Source organism: Phragmites australis, chromosome 18, assembly GCF_958298935.1.
Source record: "Phragmites australis chromosome 18, lpPhrAust1.1, whole genome shotgun sequence".
NCBI classification, from domain to species: domain Eukaryota; kingdom Viridiplantae; phylum Streptophyta; class Magnoliopsida; order Poales; family Poaceae; genus Phragmites; species Phragmites australis.
Genome location: NC_084938.1, coordinates 3,860,912 through 3,875,100, shown reverse-complemented (window position 1 = coordinate 3,875,100; position 14,189 = coordinate 3,860,912). Strand labels below are relative to the sequence as shown.

General features: G+C 38.5%; 1 protein-coding gene and 1 long non-coding RNA gene across 8 annotated transcripts; both read right to left on the bottom strand.

The window, feature by feature from the left end:
- Positions 1 to 1,415: 1,415 nt before the first annotated feature.
- LOC133899312 (uncharacterized) lies at positions 1,416 to 4,848 on the bottom strand. 2 transcript variants are annotated; one of them, XR_009906353.1, is made up of 5 exons: positions 4,423 to 4,848; positions 3,513 to 3,532; positions 2,388 to 3,399; positions 2,028 to 2,293; positions 1,416 to 1,534 (listed from the first exon to the last, which is right to left on the bottom strand). It is a non-coding gene; the product is annotated as an uncharacterized LOC133899312 (long non-coding RNA). The 2 variants fall into 2 exon arrangements; XR_009906352.1 differs by having other exon boundaries at positions 1,416 to 2,293.
- A 1,180-nt stretch (positions 4,849 to 6,028) lies between these two features.
- Positions 6,029 to 12,131, bottom strand: LOC133898299 (uncharacterized). 6 transcript variants are annotated; one of them, XM_062338939.1, is made up of 7 exons: positions 9,619 to 12,131; positions 9,242 to 9,515; positions 9,033 to 9,135; positions 8,785 to 8,915; positions 7,359 to 7,440; positions 6,870 to 7,021; positions 6,029 to 6,763 (listed from the first exon to the last, which is right to left on the bottom strand). In XM_062338939.1, exon 1 carries the CDS (start codon positions 11,960 to 11,962, stop codon positions 10,940 to 10,942), a length of 1,023 nt encoding a protein of 340 aa, XP_062194923.1. In that variant the 5' UTR covers positions 11,963 to 12,131; the 3' UTR covers positions 6,029 to 6,763; positions 6,870 to 7,021; positions 7,359 to 7,440; positions 8,785 to 8,915; positions 9,033 to 9,135; positions 9,242 to 9,515; positions 9,619 to 10,939. The 6 variants fall into 6 exon arrangements, with proteins under 6 accessions (XP_062194923.1, XP_062194926.1, XP_062194924.1 ...); XM_062338942.1 differs by having other exon boundaries at positions 8,785 to 8,854; XM_062338940.1 differs by lacking the exon at positions 7,359 to 7,440.
- Positions 12,132 to 14,189: the final 2,058 nt, after the last annotated feature.

Here is a 14,189-nt window from a genome sequence, read left to right as displayed (position 1 = left end):
TGGGACTGTGCAGGTCGGATGACCCGGGCGCGACAAACGAAGATGTGTCTGATGGATAGGACTGGCATGGCAGCGCTCCAGAGCAGGCACAACACATTTGTATCCTATAATGATAACCTACATTGGCCGTCTAGGTGGGTATGGGTCTTTTTGATGGGTCCACGTGTAAGACTCCTTTCCTCCTGGGCTATAAGAGGAAGGGAGTCCGCCTTGGGAGAGAGGGCCAAATAAACCATACTCAATGAGAAGAATACATATGATGTAGGGCTATTACCCCAAGGGGGGTCTGGACCTGGATAAACTCTAGTGTTCTTAGATTAGCACCGACACATCCCCCGAACACAGATCACACACCCACTATCCAACATACCCTAGAATCACTGTCAGAGATTAACCCTCGATATAGCCTTCGTGTCGCATGAGTGTGTTAATGCACGTCTGTGTAGAGACGACCATGTTGGATGCTAGTGGTGCCAGTTGACAGAGCAGAGCATTCATCGGGTTTCTTGTTCGTTTGGCTAACATGCCGTGGCCACATCCAGGCGGTGCAGTTTGGGATGCCAAACTCTAGGGCCGATGGCGCGTGCAGTAGGCGTGCAGTACATCCATGTTGCAATTCATGCTACTGTGCATCGCTAAGCAAATGCAATGACTACTACAAATGAAATATGCGTGTTCTAATCATGCCATAATTTGATCTAATGTTGAGCTACTCTACCAGATTAACCGTATAGATAAAAAACAGTGGGAAGATTGATGACAAACCGTAGCCTGTTCATGACGTTATAAATTCATGCTATGTAGGGTATATAAGCTAGGTCATGACCTGCCCGCTTGATGACGATGTTGATGCAGTGCAAATCGGTAACAAGCAGATTTGTTTCGCTAGTTTGGTCTCCGGCAGAGCTTCGTGCTGATAATGTGTTGAGGATCTATTGTTACCGGTATAGTCTAGAGATCTCTCAAGAAAACAATCATAAAAGGAGACATGATGTAGGGAGAAAGCTTTGTCTTCTTTATCCATCTATGTTTATAATAAGAGATTCTGCTCATATAGTACCAAAAACCCCTACTAGATAGAATTAAATCTTTCAAAAAATCAAGACGAACCTATATTCGATTGTAAAACTTCAGTTTTTCTAACAACCCTATCCTGTTGGTGCTCTACTAGTCTATTACTAGAAGTTCGGCACGGCGATGGCATGTGGCCACACCAGGTGCTCTGCAGTTGACGTGTTCCGTTGATATTATTTGGACCACTGAAGTCTCGAGTCCACGCATTGGGTCTTCCTTTTATTGAAGTATTGTAATTACCGATATTCAATAGTATTATTTGTCTTACTTTTCAATCTTATATTTTCTGTCAGTTTTATAATCTACGGTACTATTTATATTATCGCAAAATATTGATACACTTTGTTTATATTACAACAAAATAGCCTTTGTAGTAAAGATCATGAGTTGTTATCACTGTGACTGAGATAGTTGAGGTTAGATACAATTTCTCAAAAAACTAAACATAAGCATGATGATCCTGCAAGAGAAAAAAAAAAGTAATGTTAGTTAACTGAGTATCAATATGAAAAGGGAATTTCATACAGTGCGTACATGCAAACTTAAATACAGTCATTAGCAGAACAGAGAGCAGAGAACAGATAGCAATAACAAATAGTTCTAAGCTAACTAAAAACAAAAGTTGATGTCTATATCTATTGCATCATGTTTATATCTCAGGAATAGTTGGATTGCTGAAATCAATCGAACTTTTGCAATGAAGACATGCAATGAGAATTGTTGCAACGGCAGCTGAATACTTGTATAATGATCTAAATAATTGTCACAGAAAACAGAGAATGGTACCAGCTCCAAGAATGCAGGTTATGCGTTTATTTGTTGGGCTAATCAGACCTGTATTTGGTTTTACCTATTAAATTGAACCATGGCTCACAATTGCTATTCAACTTTATTTAAACGACTTGACAGGTGCATTCAACATGAAGTATGACATACGATGGAGGAACCTGTACTTTTGAAGGCATAGTAAATATATCTTCCAAAATATCGAAGAAGAACATCATGATCGTAGATTTCTTCATGCAAACTAAATGCTGATTTCCAGCCCGAAGCAACTGTTGAGCTTTGTCATTCATGGGAGGCAATATTCTTGGAGGAATTAGTGTTGGGATCCTATATATGACAGTAACACAATTTAAAATGGATAAAGTAATACTATTTAATAAACTGACAGTTGCCTTTTGTTGGCTGTAGAGCGTGATCAGGCTCAATAGGTTTGCTGAAAAAACAGATAAAGTAACAAAATTTAAAATATTAATTAGCACAGGACAACAATTCAAGAGTGGTTGTGTAATAATAATTGAGTATCTTACTTGTATGTACTCATCATCTGCCTAAATTCCTCTTCAATCTTCAGCCTTCAATATGGTTGCCTCGGTCTAAAGCCCGAAAGACATTTATGCAAATCAAGTGAAGCTGCCGAAATTCTGAGGTTTGAAGTTGAAGTTTGACAAACAGAAAAGCCAGTTAACAGTAACATAGACTACTGAACTAAGTTCAGTTCAGTGAGCTATCAATTTAACATTGCAAGATGATCCAAAAATAATATTCTCATCGGAAGAAATGCTAACGGTAACCCATCTTAATCTCCTGATGCTAAACATATCACTTGATGTAAGATGGAATTTTAATTTCGCATCTTTGGTACAGAAGAATTTTCTTCACTTTCTACTGTGAATTCCATGTTCACCAAACTGAAGATTAGCAGGTATAATGAAATTCGCATGTAGAAGACTGTTCCTCTGCTATTGATGGACTAAACTGATTGTTGCTCCAACTTACCTAGTATCTAAAACTGGAATTAATAATATAAATGTCAATTTTATTTTCAATGAAGTATTAGGGTAAGGTTGCATCTATGTTTTTTCTTAAAAGAGTCATATTTGAATTGTAAGCTAACCCAATTCTAGTTTTAATAGAATCAAATGGATGACATATATTTATCCTTTTTTATAGGCATAACATGTTAGCAGTATATATGCCTCAATTTTTCTAATATCTCTAACAAACTTTAAAGAAAGAAAAGAAACTGATATTGGATGGAGATACAAAAGCAAATTTACCATCGACGACAATAAATGGCATATGTTTTGGTGCCAATGCTACCTACATCACGGTTATACTCTATTGCAATCCTGGCGCTGCTGATTGCTTCCAAGTATAGCAAGACTATGCCCGTGAACAGCCAAGGCATGGAGCTTTACATTGCAGAAAATACCTGGCGCTTCACATAGGAATTTCAATTTTCGGACAGCTGGGAAACAAATACCAACTCTCCTCGGTTACACGATCACCAGGATGCACGCACACACAACCTCCCTCAATCTGCGTGAGAAGTTTGTACAGGCATAAACAGGACCAAATTAGCAAGGAGAATCAAATGGATCAAGCAAGTAGGATGTAGAAAAAAATTGGGCAAAACTCGAATTAATTCTTACCAAAAGCCAAGACATATCATCTGCAAGAAAGAGAATCCACAATTAATTTAAGATGAAAGAAACATAACAAATTCAAAAAATTGTTAAGCTGATGCTCTCAACTCCAAATGCTCCTGCTAATGGGTAACAGGGACTAAACACTAATGGCCTCAGCTCAGAAGTCAGAACAAACGAACGCTGAAAATGAAAAAAGGCTGATATTAAGGGAAGAGGTTTAAGAAGCAAAGATAGCATAGAACTACTAACAACCACAAGTTAGGCCGTTCTCAATGAAGTTACGACAAGCTCGGCAATGGATTGGGCCATTCTTGCTGAGCATAATAAGCAAAACAGACATAGCAAGACATTATGCCATCCTGGTTAAATCCTGAGCAAGATCGGCCCATCCATGCTTGCTTAGTCTTAGATCTCGGTTGGATCAACTTGTTTGGTTAAATCCTAAGCATGACAAATCGGTATGTACAATATGTACAATTTGATGGCTGTAATCTCTTGCAGGGTAGTGTTTATATAACAAAAATGAAGTGTTCTTAAAAAAATGCACAATCATGTTTGTATATTGAAGTTATATGTATGCAATTTCCAACATGGGAACTCGATATTTCAAAAGTTTCAAAGTCATTTTGAGAGCAAAGGTACATTATAGATTTCTTATAGTCTCCCTTGTACATTATGGAAAATAGCAATAACAGTAGATTAGGCATTCTGGGTGATGAATCGAGTCACAAACACAACAGGAGTTCGGCACAGGCAAGAATGGCCATGGCTTATCCAAGATACGCTGTTCATCCAAGAAAATTGGCTCAGAATGGAACAATGGTGGATTAACTCAAGCCGAAAGGAAGACAGCTATAGAGATTATGGAAAGCACAAAATGGAAGGCCAAGAACTGGAGGAGCGGCGTGCTCACCTTGGGAATCGATCCCAGCTGCTTGCGCTCCCGGACCGGGATCCACTCAATAGCCAACTGGACGGGGCTTTGAGTCTATGGAGCCAAACTGAGCGGAGCGAACGCCACGAGAAAGGGATGCGACGCGACGATCAGGTGATTGCGAGGACTCCGATTACGGAGCCGAACCGAGCGGAGCAAGCGCCGTGAGGATTGCTGCGCCCGTGTTCCCGCGAAACCCGCTGCTGTGCTTCCGGTCGCTGCCCGCTGTGTTATTGCGCGGACGGCGGCCCGGGGGGTTGCGGGGAGCTTGCGCGGGGACACCGCGGAGGCGCCAAAGAGGTGGTGCGCGGGGCTCGGGCTCAGGGTGGAGAACAGGAAGAAGGGCGACGCCGCCCAGTGCTTCTTCGCGGGAGTGGCGGCGACGGAACAAAGGATGCGGACGGGCGTGCTCTGGGGAGACTCGCGAAGTCCAGATCCGACGAGTCTCCTTGCTTGCTGCCTTGGTCCGACGGCTCCCAGGCTTGGTGATGACGTGGGTCAACGTGGAATGAGAGAATGGACGGACTTTACTATATACTAGTGGAGACCGGTGCGCAAGGGCGCGCCGACAATAAAGATTGAAGCAGCAGCAATAGTGATAGTTACAGTTCAAAATGCTAGTGAAAGATATACATATAAATTTAGAAAAATATCAATCTTTACCGGATCTAGATTGATATAACATAGATATTAAAAACACTGCTAGAGTATTAAATTTAATATTATAAGGGTTTGTGCCTTACTATAAAGCTATATTAACAACAAAAGGAAAGTAGTGTGCGGGAGGGTTTAACATTAAGTTTGTATTTACAATCATATCAGGAACAGGTGTTGCTGATGATGTCCATGGCACAAGATGAAACTATATTAACAGCAAAAGAAATTTAGTCCCTGGATGGTGAGGTGCAGAAGAACAGTTTTGATCACGCAGCAAGGTTTAGCATTAAGTTATATTTACAACTATATCGGCAACAGGAGGTGCTGGTGTTGTCGATGCCATATGATAAAGTTATATTGACAGCAAAAGGAATTGAGTCACTGGAAACAATCTTGGTGGCATAGAATGAAGTTCTATTAACAGCAAAAGCAATTCAACTCCTGGGTAGTAAATTGCAGGAGAAGAACAAAAACAGTAAAGAGAAGGCTGCAGCAAAAGAAAGAAAAGTGAATATGAGAGAATTAAAACTAAAGAGGTTGTGGTTGCTGACACTGGAAGGTTATTAACGTTTGGTGGAGGGATCGTCATTGCCGCTGCCGGAAAGAGCGGAAGAGTGATGTTTATATGTTGTAAAGTATGAAATGTGTTAAAGTAGGATACTGGTATAATGAACAAAATAGTGAAGGTGTGTGTGATATACTAACTTAGCAGTTATCTTAGACAGATCATCTTGCAGCTCCCTCATCGGCGAGATCATCATTTGTATCTAAAATTTGTTAAAAAAAAACAAAGGGAGGACAAAGGTTTGTAAATATGTATACCGAGAGAATAGGTAGTATAGAAAATATCTGGCCAAGAAAACATTGTGATATGAAAAACAGGTACAGATAAACACTGGTGTGATGATATAAATCACCTGCTGGTTTGGATCTTTGTTCTTGAACAAGCGTTTACGCACATTTTACTATTTTGCGTCAAAGTTTGCTTCAGCACTGCATCTCATAAGGTTGAAGATCTAAGTGCGTAAGTATAATATGTGATGAACTGTGTCAATAGGAATGTAGAGTGGGAGCTGCGATAAACAAAAAGTAGGAAACATATTTGTCTTACGACAAAGAGGTCTTTGTTTTAGACAACGTAAGTGTTGGTGAGAGCTTTGGTGGCGGGGTATCTTTTATGTTCTAGAATATAAGAAAATTCAGTAGTGATTAGATTGGGAAAAAGCTTGCTGGTAAGTACAACATATGGAATATAAGAATGTATACCCAAGGAAGAGCAGGGATGTTGATTTGGTGGGGCTCTTCTAATGATGGATTAGTAGCTGCTGTAGCCTCATAAGAATCACCTTTGCACTTCATCCCAGTAAGTCTAGGAGTGGGATTTGTAACTGTTGGAATTGTAGGTTGCCTGTCGTATGCACAATTGATGGCATTCACCTGATATGATCGGTGGGCTCTCTCAAAGCATTGGTTAGTCACATTGATTGTCAGCAGATATTTTTGTGATACTAAAGATGTTATCTGGGTTGGAATTTCATCAGCTTTGTGACATGACCTCAGTAGCATTTTTACGTCTTTGTGGACAAGGCGCTGTCCCATAGCTCCGAAGAATAAGAATTCTACTTCATCTGTTCCGTCAGTTCCAATCAATCATATTTTGTATCTAAAGACAATTAAAGTATTAGGTAATTGTATTAGAAATTGTGCTATGTAAGTTTGAAGAAAGGAATTGTAAGATATTTTTGTTGAATATGTGAATGTGTTATTACTTGAATGTACAACCAGTACAGGCGCAGTGTGGGCACTTGTAGTCATTTCCATGTGGCAGTGATGTTTTGCTGCATCGGTTGCAAGAAGGAAACCACCATGATATGAATGGATCTATCCTTGAGATAGTGACGACACACCGAAATCCTTCACGCTGTAGATTAGGGAAAATTAGTTAGCGACTGGATGAGTAGTGCAGAATGTAAATAGGAACAAATCAGATAACAGCAAGTATAAGTGCGAGCTGCACTTAGCTGGAAAGTCGTATGGGCTAATTTGAAGAAGTTCGCTGCGGTTCGACATTGGTAGTGTGAGAGGGCTGTTGTTGTTGAATGGGTGTGGTGCGCTGTATAGGATGGAAATGACCACCGAGGCTATGGAAAAGGGGAAAAGCAACTTTAGGGTGGCTCAAGATGTAGGTAAAACGAACAACAGGAATATATGATGTAGTATGAGGGCAATATGAATGCATTTAGGTGCAGCGGTCATACCCATGGAAAAAATCATCGACCTCAGGGACTTCAGGATTGATATACCAGCGGCACGCTGTGTTACCACTTAACGAATGTTCACCTGGAAAATAAGACAAAGGTTTAGGCAGGTGAATGGTAACTGTATCCCCTTTAATTTGTTTTGGAGTAATGTTATATGTAGAAAGTAATGTAAGTGTAAAAATAAAGATAGTAACTGAAGCTAATTTGAGAAGGGGGATCTAAAATTATAGCCTTTTTTTTACGTTGCTTATGTCATTCGACGATGGGTATTTCTGCTAAAATGTTGGGTGTACTATTATCTTAAGCAGGGAATAGGAAATATGCTCTTTTTTTTCTTGCCCTCGGCCCCCTCCTCTTACAATACCAATGCGAAAGGAAAAGTATGTCTTGGATAGAATAGTTAAAGTAAAAGGGATCATGAAAAATCAAAGCAGTGAAACTGAGCAATGATATATGGGGGAAAATGCTTGTGTTAGGAACAATGCAAATCTGGAGAAGGTTGCTATTAAAGGATTACCGATGCAGAAAGAAGTATGCTTAAGCACAATTGAGTAAGATTCAGATAGAAAAAGAGGGTAATACGTATGTAAAATTTTGTCTTGAGTCAAATAAGAGTTAATAAACTTGAAAATAATCTGAAGTAAATTGTACATTTGTAACGCTTGATAAACATACCGATAAAGATAACAAAGATTGTACAGTATTGGGTAAGCTCATATATCTGATCATGCTGAAACTGAGAAGCTCTTTGATTTGATAAATACTGAAGGTAAAGCGAGAACAAGAAGCTAATATTACCTGTATGTATTTTTTTTGGCGCTTCACATTTGCCAATTGGTATATCTGTTAAAAATCCAAGTGCACTATTGTGCTAAATAGTAAGTACCAAAGATCCTTATTTTCTGTCGTTTTTTATCTTTTTTTTTCTCGTGCACCAGGAGTTTACAATGGAAGATATGTTTGAGGCATAGTAACTAAAGTAAAAGGGATGGTGGAAAATCAGATCACTGAAAGTAACCAATAATATGTGGAAAATAACAAGTATTCTAGAAAGAAATGCAAACATATACAAAACTGTTATTAGAGAAGCAGCAATTCTACGAGAAATATGTTTACACATACAACTGAATAATATTCAGATACAAAAAAGACACGAATATACATCGAAAGTATGAAGTGGGCGAATGTGGTTATTATATGATATATCAAGTTGTGTGCTGTGAATATTGCAATAAAAACATCACTGTCATGCAACATGTTGATGAAATAGTGATTTTTTAAGATTCAGAGTTAAAGAGGAAACCATATTATTATATTTGTGGGAGGACATTGCTGGTCATACAGGGAGTGATTTTTCACAGCGAAGAAGCAGAGTTATTTGTGAGAATTAATAAAGCTGAAAGTAACTCGAATCGAATCGTACCTTTGTAAGATTTCATAAGCATACCAACAAAGATGACAATCACTGGATGGTCTTGGCTGAGCTGGCATATCTGATCGGAATCAAACTCAGAAGCTCTTTGACCTCATAAATTTAATTTCATTTCATAGTTGCTGTAAACAGATGGGAAAATAATTTTTATAAACACATGTATTTGAGGTATGGGTATATCAGATTTTAAGAGGGAAAAACTGAGGAAAAGCAAATAAAGATAAGATCGTGTAATGCACCTTGAATCTTTCAATGTAATAGTTCTTCGGAGTGTAGGCCTTTGCTAATTTTGAAGCTGAATGGTGGCTAGCTCAGAAATTTCTGTGATCATTCCAATTACATCTGTCAAATAGCAGGCATTATGTAAGTATATAGTGCTATAACTGCATATGATGACACATATTAAGGTTAAGATATGTAGGGGCTTAAGATAATTGGAGGGACAAACCGATGAAACGCTTGGTTTCACCAACAAGCATAGGTAGATCAGCAAAGTTTGTCAGGCTGTAGGTATAGAGTGGGAAATCGGCTGGAGCATCATGGTTTTCCTCGATTAAGGTATGGCAGGTGATGTCAATCATAAACTCTGATTCGACAGGTCTATAAGTGGTCTTAGATTTTAAAACTCTAAACCTCCTGAATGTATATATTTTTCCTTCTGCAAGTAATGACTTTTTAGTCTCAATATTGTCAGCTGCGATTTCAGCATACATTGCAGTGTCCTGCAGTATGGACATATAAAGAGGAGCAAAGAGAATTTAGATTACAAACAGTATAGGATTGAGTTATTGTGGTTCAAAGTATGTTATGTGAAACTTTTAGTACCTCAGCATCAACAAGCACGAGATCGACATGACGTATTTGATCATCATATGTTCCTCCACGATAGTCCCACATCCTTGATACCCTTGTGCAAATGCTTCAATGTCTGCCTTGTGGGTTTATATCTTTAAGCATGAACGTCGACATGGCCTGTTGCAGACAAAATAATGAAAGCAGGTGTATACAAATAATGTAAGAAACATAGTGCATATCCAACATGATTAAACCACTGGTTGTGCAATGCAAGGACAGACAGTTATTTAACAAAGGGTAATTAGTGATAAATAGAACATCATGAATAATCACAGATAAAGCATTACATGTTTACAAGCAAAGGTATACATATTTATATGTAAACTACGTAGAGAATCTATGATAAGGATGCAAAAATTTCAGTGTACACTATGTTTTTGGTTTTTGAACCACATGTACCATCTTCATTTTCAATCAAGACAGTAAGACCTCTCTTGGATGTAACTCGTGACACAGCAACATAAAGTTGGCCATGGGTGAAAACAGGAGTCTTTAAGTAAACATCAACATTGTCAAGAGTTTGCCCTTGGCTTTTATTTATAGTCATAGCATAGCATATTTTAACAGGAAATTGACGTCGTTGAAAACTAAATGGCATCTTGTTTTTTTGTGAAGACAAAACTATCCTGGGTATGTAAACAGTTTGGCCAACATTTTTGCCAGTTATAATAATAGCCTCGATGACAAGCTCAGCGAGGTTTTTAACAATAAGCCGTGTTCCATTGCACAATCCTTCAGTTTGGCTAAGATTACGTAATAACATGATAGGAACACCCTTTTTTAACACAAGTTCATGTTCTGAGAAGTTGTTAAATTTAAGTGAATTAAGGAACTCGATAGGGTAGAGTAGGTCTGGGTCCCCAACTATATCTGTTGATTTGGAAATTGTGTCAGAACTTAAGTATTGTTTTTCTTGACCTGGAACAAGGGACAAAATATATGAGTTTACCTCATCAGCAACCTCATTTGTAGGTGTTAATATAGCACGTCTACACAAATATGATGCATTGGAAAATTGCGCTCTAAAATCTGGGTAAACAAAAGCAATAATAGAAGCAATTTTGTCACCATCTGTATGAAGCAAAAAATTAGAAGGTATCTCTATCCATGTTGGCTCAGACTCATTATCATGTTTTTCAGTAGGTATTTTTCCTTCCCCAATATCAAGTACCCATTTTCTAAACTCAGCAATTTCAGATTGCACAACGATATCAAGATCGGGTGAAGACAGCCTCATATTAGTTGTTAATTTTAAGACAGTGACATGATACCACAATGGAGAATTAGTAATTCAAGCATTCACTATTTGAGATCTAGTACCACCTTCTATAACAGAAAGAATTTGTCTTAAATCACCACCAAGTACAATCACTTTGCCACCAAAGACAAGATGCTCTGCTTTGGGATCCTGTCCACCTATAATATCACGCAAAGTTCTATCTAGAGTTTCAAAACATTTCCTATGGGTCATTAGAGCTTCATCCCAGATAATTAATGAGGTTTTATGGATTAGCTCAGCTAGCATCGTTCCTCTTTTTATGTCACAAACAGTATCATCATCAATATTAAGCGGTATTTTAAACCGGGAATGAGCAGTTCTTCCACCAGGTAAGAGCAAATTTGCGACACCGGAAGACGCTACAGTGAGGACAATTCTTCCCTTTGCTCTTAAAAATGATACAATCGCATTCCAAAGAAATTTTTTTCCAGTACCACCAAAACCCGAAACAAAGAAGAATTCAGGAATTTCATTATAGGCACAATTAACTATTTGTTGAAAAGCTTCCATTTGTTCTGGATTTAAGCGACTACACAAGGATGCTGATTCCATTTCTAACTCAGATAAGTTGTAAGACATCTCATCATCTATAAGTCTATTCGCGAAATATTGTGAAGTTTTTTCGCTCTTGGTAGGCAAATTATAGTCTTTTATATTGGCTCCATGCTTATTAAGTAAAATAGATATCTCATCAAGAATCATGTCTTTTAGTTCAGGCAAAGGGAGGCTAAAATTTGGGTTTCTCAAAGTTTCTTTGAGTCGACGCTGAATATCATCTCCTAAGTAAAACCAAATTTTTTCAAAGAGTGAAAATTCATCTTTGACATCACAAAATAACAACATAGTAACAAAAAGTTGTCTAAGCTGAGGTGATGAACCCCACGTAATTGCTTCGTTAAAAGCATTAAGCCACTCAGTATCATCTCCTAAAAGACCACGAGCTGCACATGTTTCTTTGAACGTATTATAGAATATTCCTTGATAAGTCCTAATGTCTTTGTAGCTTTTTGCACCTTTCACAATCATCAGTAGCATTCTTAAAAAGTATTGTTCTCCAGCACTGGGGTGCACAAAATATAGGCGTCCTATTTTAAAACCATGGCGTCTTTCGTTCCACACCCTATCTGTTTCATCCCATGTAAATAATGTAGGATATTCACAATAAGTTAAACTATTTCCTTGTTGGTATTTTTGGTTAGCTAAAAACCACTCTGTTAATATAGTTCATTTCACATGATCATTCGCTACGACTGCAGATAGATTATCAGTATCTCTATAAGTTACCCAATTTTTGTCAGGTAAGTGGGCAGGCAATCGTTCTACAGCCGGAACATGTACATGTATTTCATAATCAAATAAACGCCAACACGCATCTTGCTCACAAATATATCGACAATCTAAGTATTCCTTTACTTCATCAGCAGCTCTAGTTGTAGCATCCATAGGTGTATCTTGACCCCTTTGTATCCGCTCAAGATAAACTTTTGCACAATCAGGGCCCTTTGTAACATATTTGAACAAATATTTTAAAACATGCGTCCTGTTACAATACTCAACATTAATGTGAGTTTGGAACTTTTTAAGGAGGGTCATGTTATAAGGCACCACCCATCGGTTATCTAAATCGGCATTTCCTTTCTTAATGTACCTCCCATTATCAGAACGTTTGTATATAGCAAAGCCCTCGTCGTCGATCCTAGTTTCATTAGAAAATAGTTTCGGGTAGCCTTTAGAGCAAATGGCATTCTTGATACGGGGACAACTTGGGTTTTGTGCACCACAAGGACCATGTATCATATGCTCTGCAACGAGAGCATAGCCGAGGGGATCAACTTCCGGATCTGGGATCTCAGCACTGATGAAAGAATCTATGTATTCAGCCGCAGGAATTGCTGCTATGTGACGGAACCATAAGAGCATATGCGTATGTGGCAAGCCACGTTTTTGGAATTCAACAGTGTGAAGCACTGGTGAACGGGAACAAATCCAACAAAAGGTAAGACATGGGAAACATAAGCAAACCAAATAAGAATGGTAAAACGAAGCAAAATAAATGGGTGGGAACTAAAGACAGAAGTGTAGCAAGTGAACAGGCAACACACCTGCATTAATAGGGCCAAAGGGCATATCACTTTTGATATCTCCAAGCATCTCTTGTAATTTCATGTGATATACCCTAACAACAATATCAGCCCTATCAGTGTGTTTTTTACCACGTTCAAATATAAGGGCTTCAGCAATTTCAGGCCATTTTGGGTTACATGTGAATGTCAAAAATATATCTATAACACCATAGACTCTAGTTATTGCAACTGCATCATGGAAGTTTTGAATCATGTAGCGTCTACCTCCGGTATGGCTTGCAGGAAGATACGTGCGTTTACCTATAACATTGCCATCTATAGAACCATTTGTTACAGCATCAACGATTCCTTGGAATTGTTCTACTCTAAGCTTGTCCTGATTGTCAATAATCCATTGTAATCTATTCTCATCAATACAAGCTCGGGCATCAACCTTAGCCTGTGAAGATAAGCTACCACAACATAGATAGGGATTTGGTTGGTTTCTTCTATAGTGAAAGCAATAACGGTAGTAATCTTGCATTGTCATTTTATTTCGAGCATTTGACCTTGTCAAATCAGCACCGACATACGGAACACCTACTTGGAAACCACGTTCACCATTTGGGAATAATAGTGGATATTGCAAGGCCATGAGAGCAGGATGAAGTACTGATATTTGGCGAAGACCACCATCAAGACAATCGACTATTATGTCACGTTTAAAAGTATCGAGTGAGAAATCCGCAACCACTAATAAAGCAAGTTCATCACATGTTGGGAGGTTATATTGCACGGGGTCACCATCAAGGGCACCAATGATTCTGATGGCCAAATTTTCGTCAGGATACTCTTTTAATCGATCTCTTGCCATTCTAAATTTTTTCACTAAAGGATTATATTGATCCAACATCTGTAACAAACCTTTGATGATCTCTTTATCTAACTCACCATCTAGTGTTTAAGCTGGATCTAACGCATGGATCCTATTTGTCACTTCGTTTTCAGTATCGTAGATATAAAGCTCAACGAACCGTGGTGCCTCACCATCTGTTGGAAGCAAAGATCCAATACGATGATGGATTTGTCCATTAATGCGGAATACGTACGGACCTCGACCTCTATTTATAGCATTGTCTATTCTAGCACCCATCGAGCTAAAAGCAAATAAATAATTATATTGTCACATTTGTTTCAGA

Bases quoted from the DNA above. Each gene is read 5' to 3' on its own strand.
- LOC133898299 (XM_062338939.1), bottom strand. From the start codon at position 11,962: ATGCTACTGATGATTGTGAAAGGTGCAAAAAGCTACAAAGACATTAGG.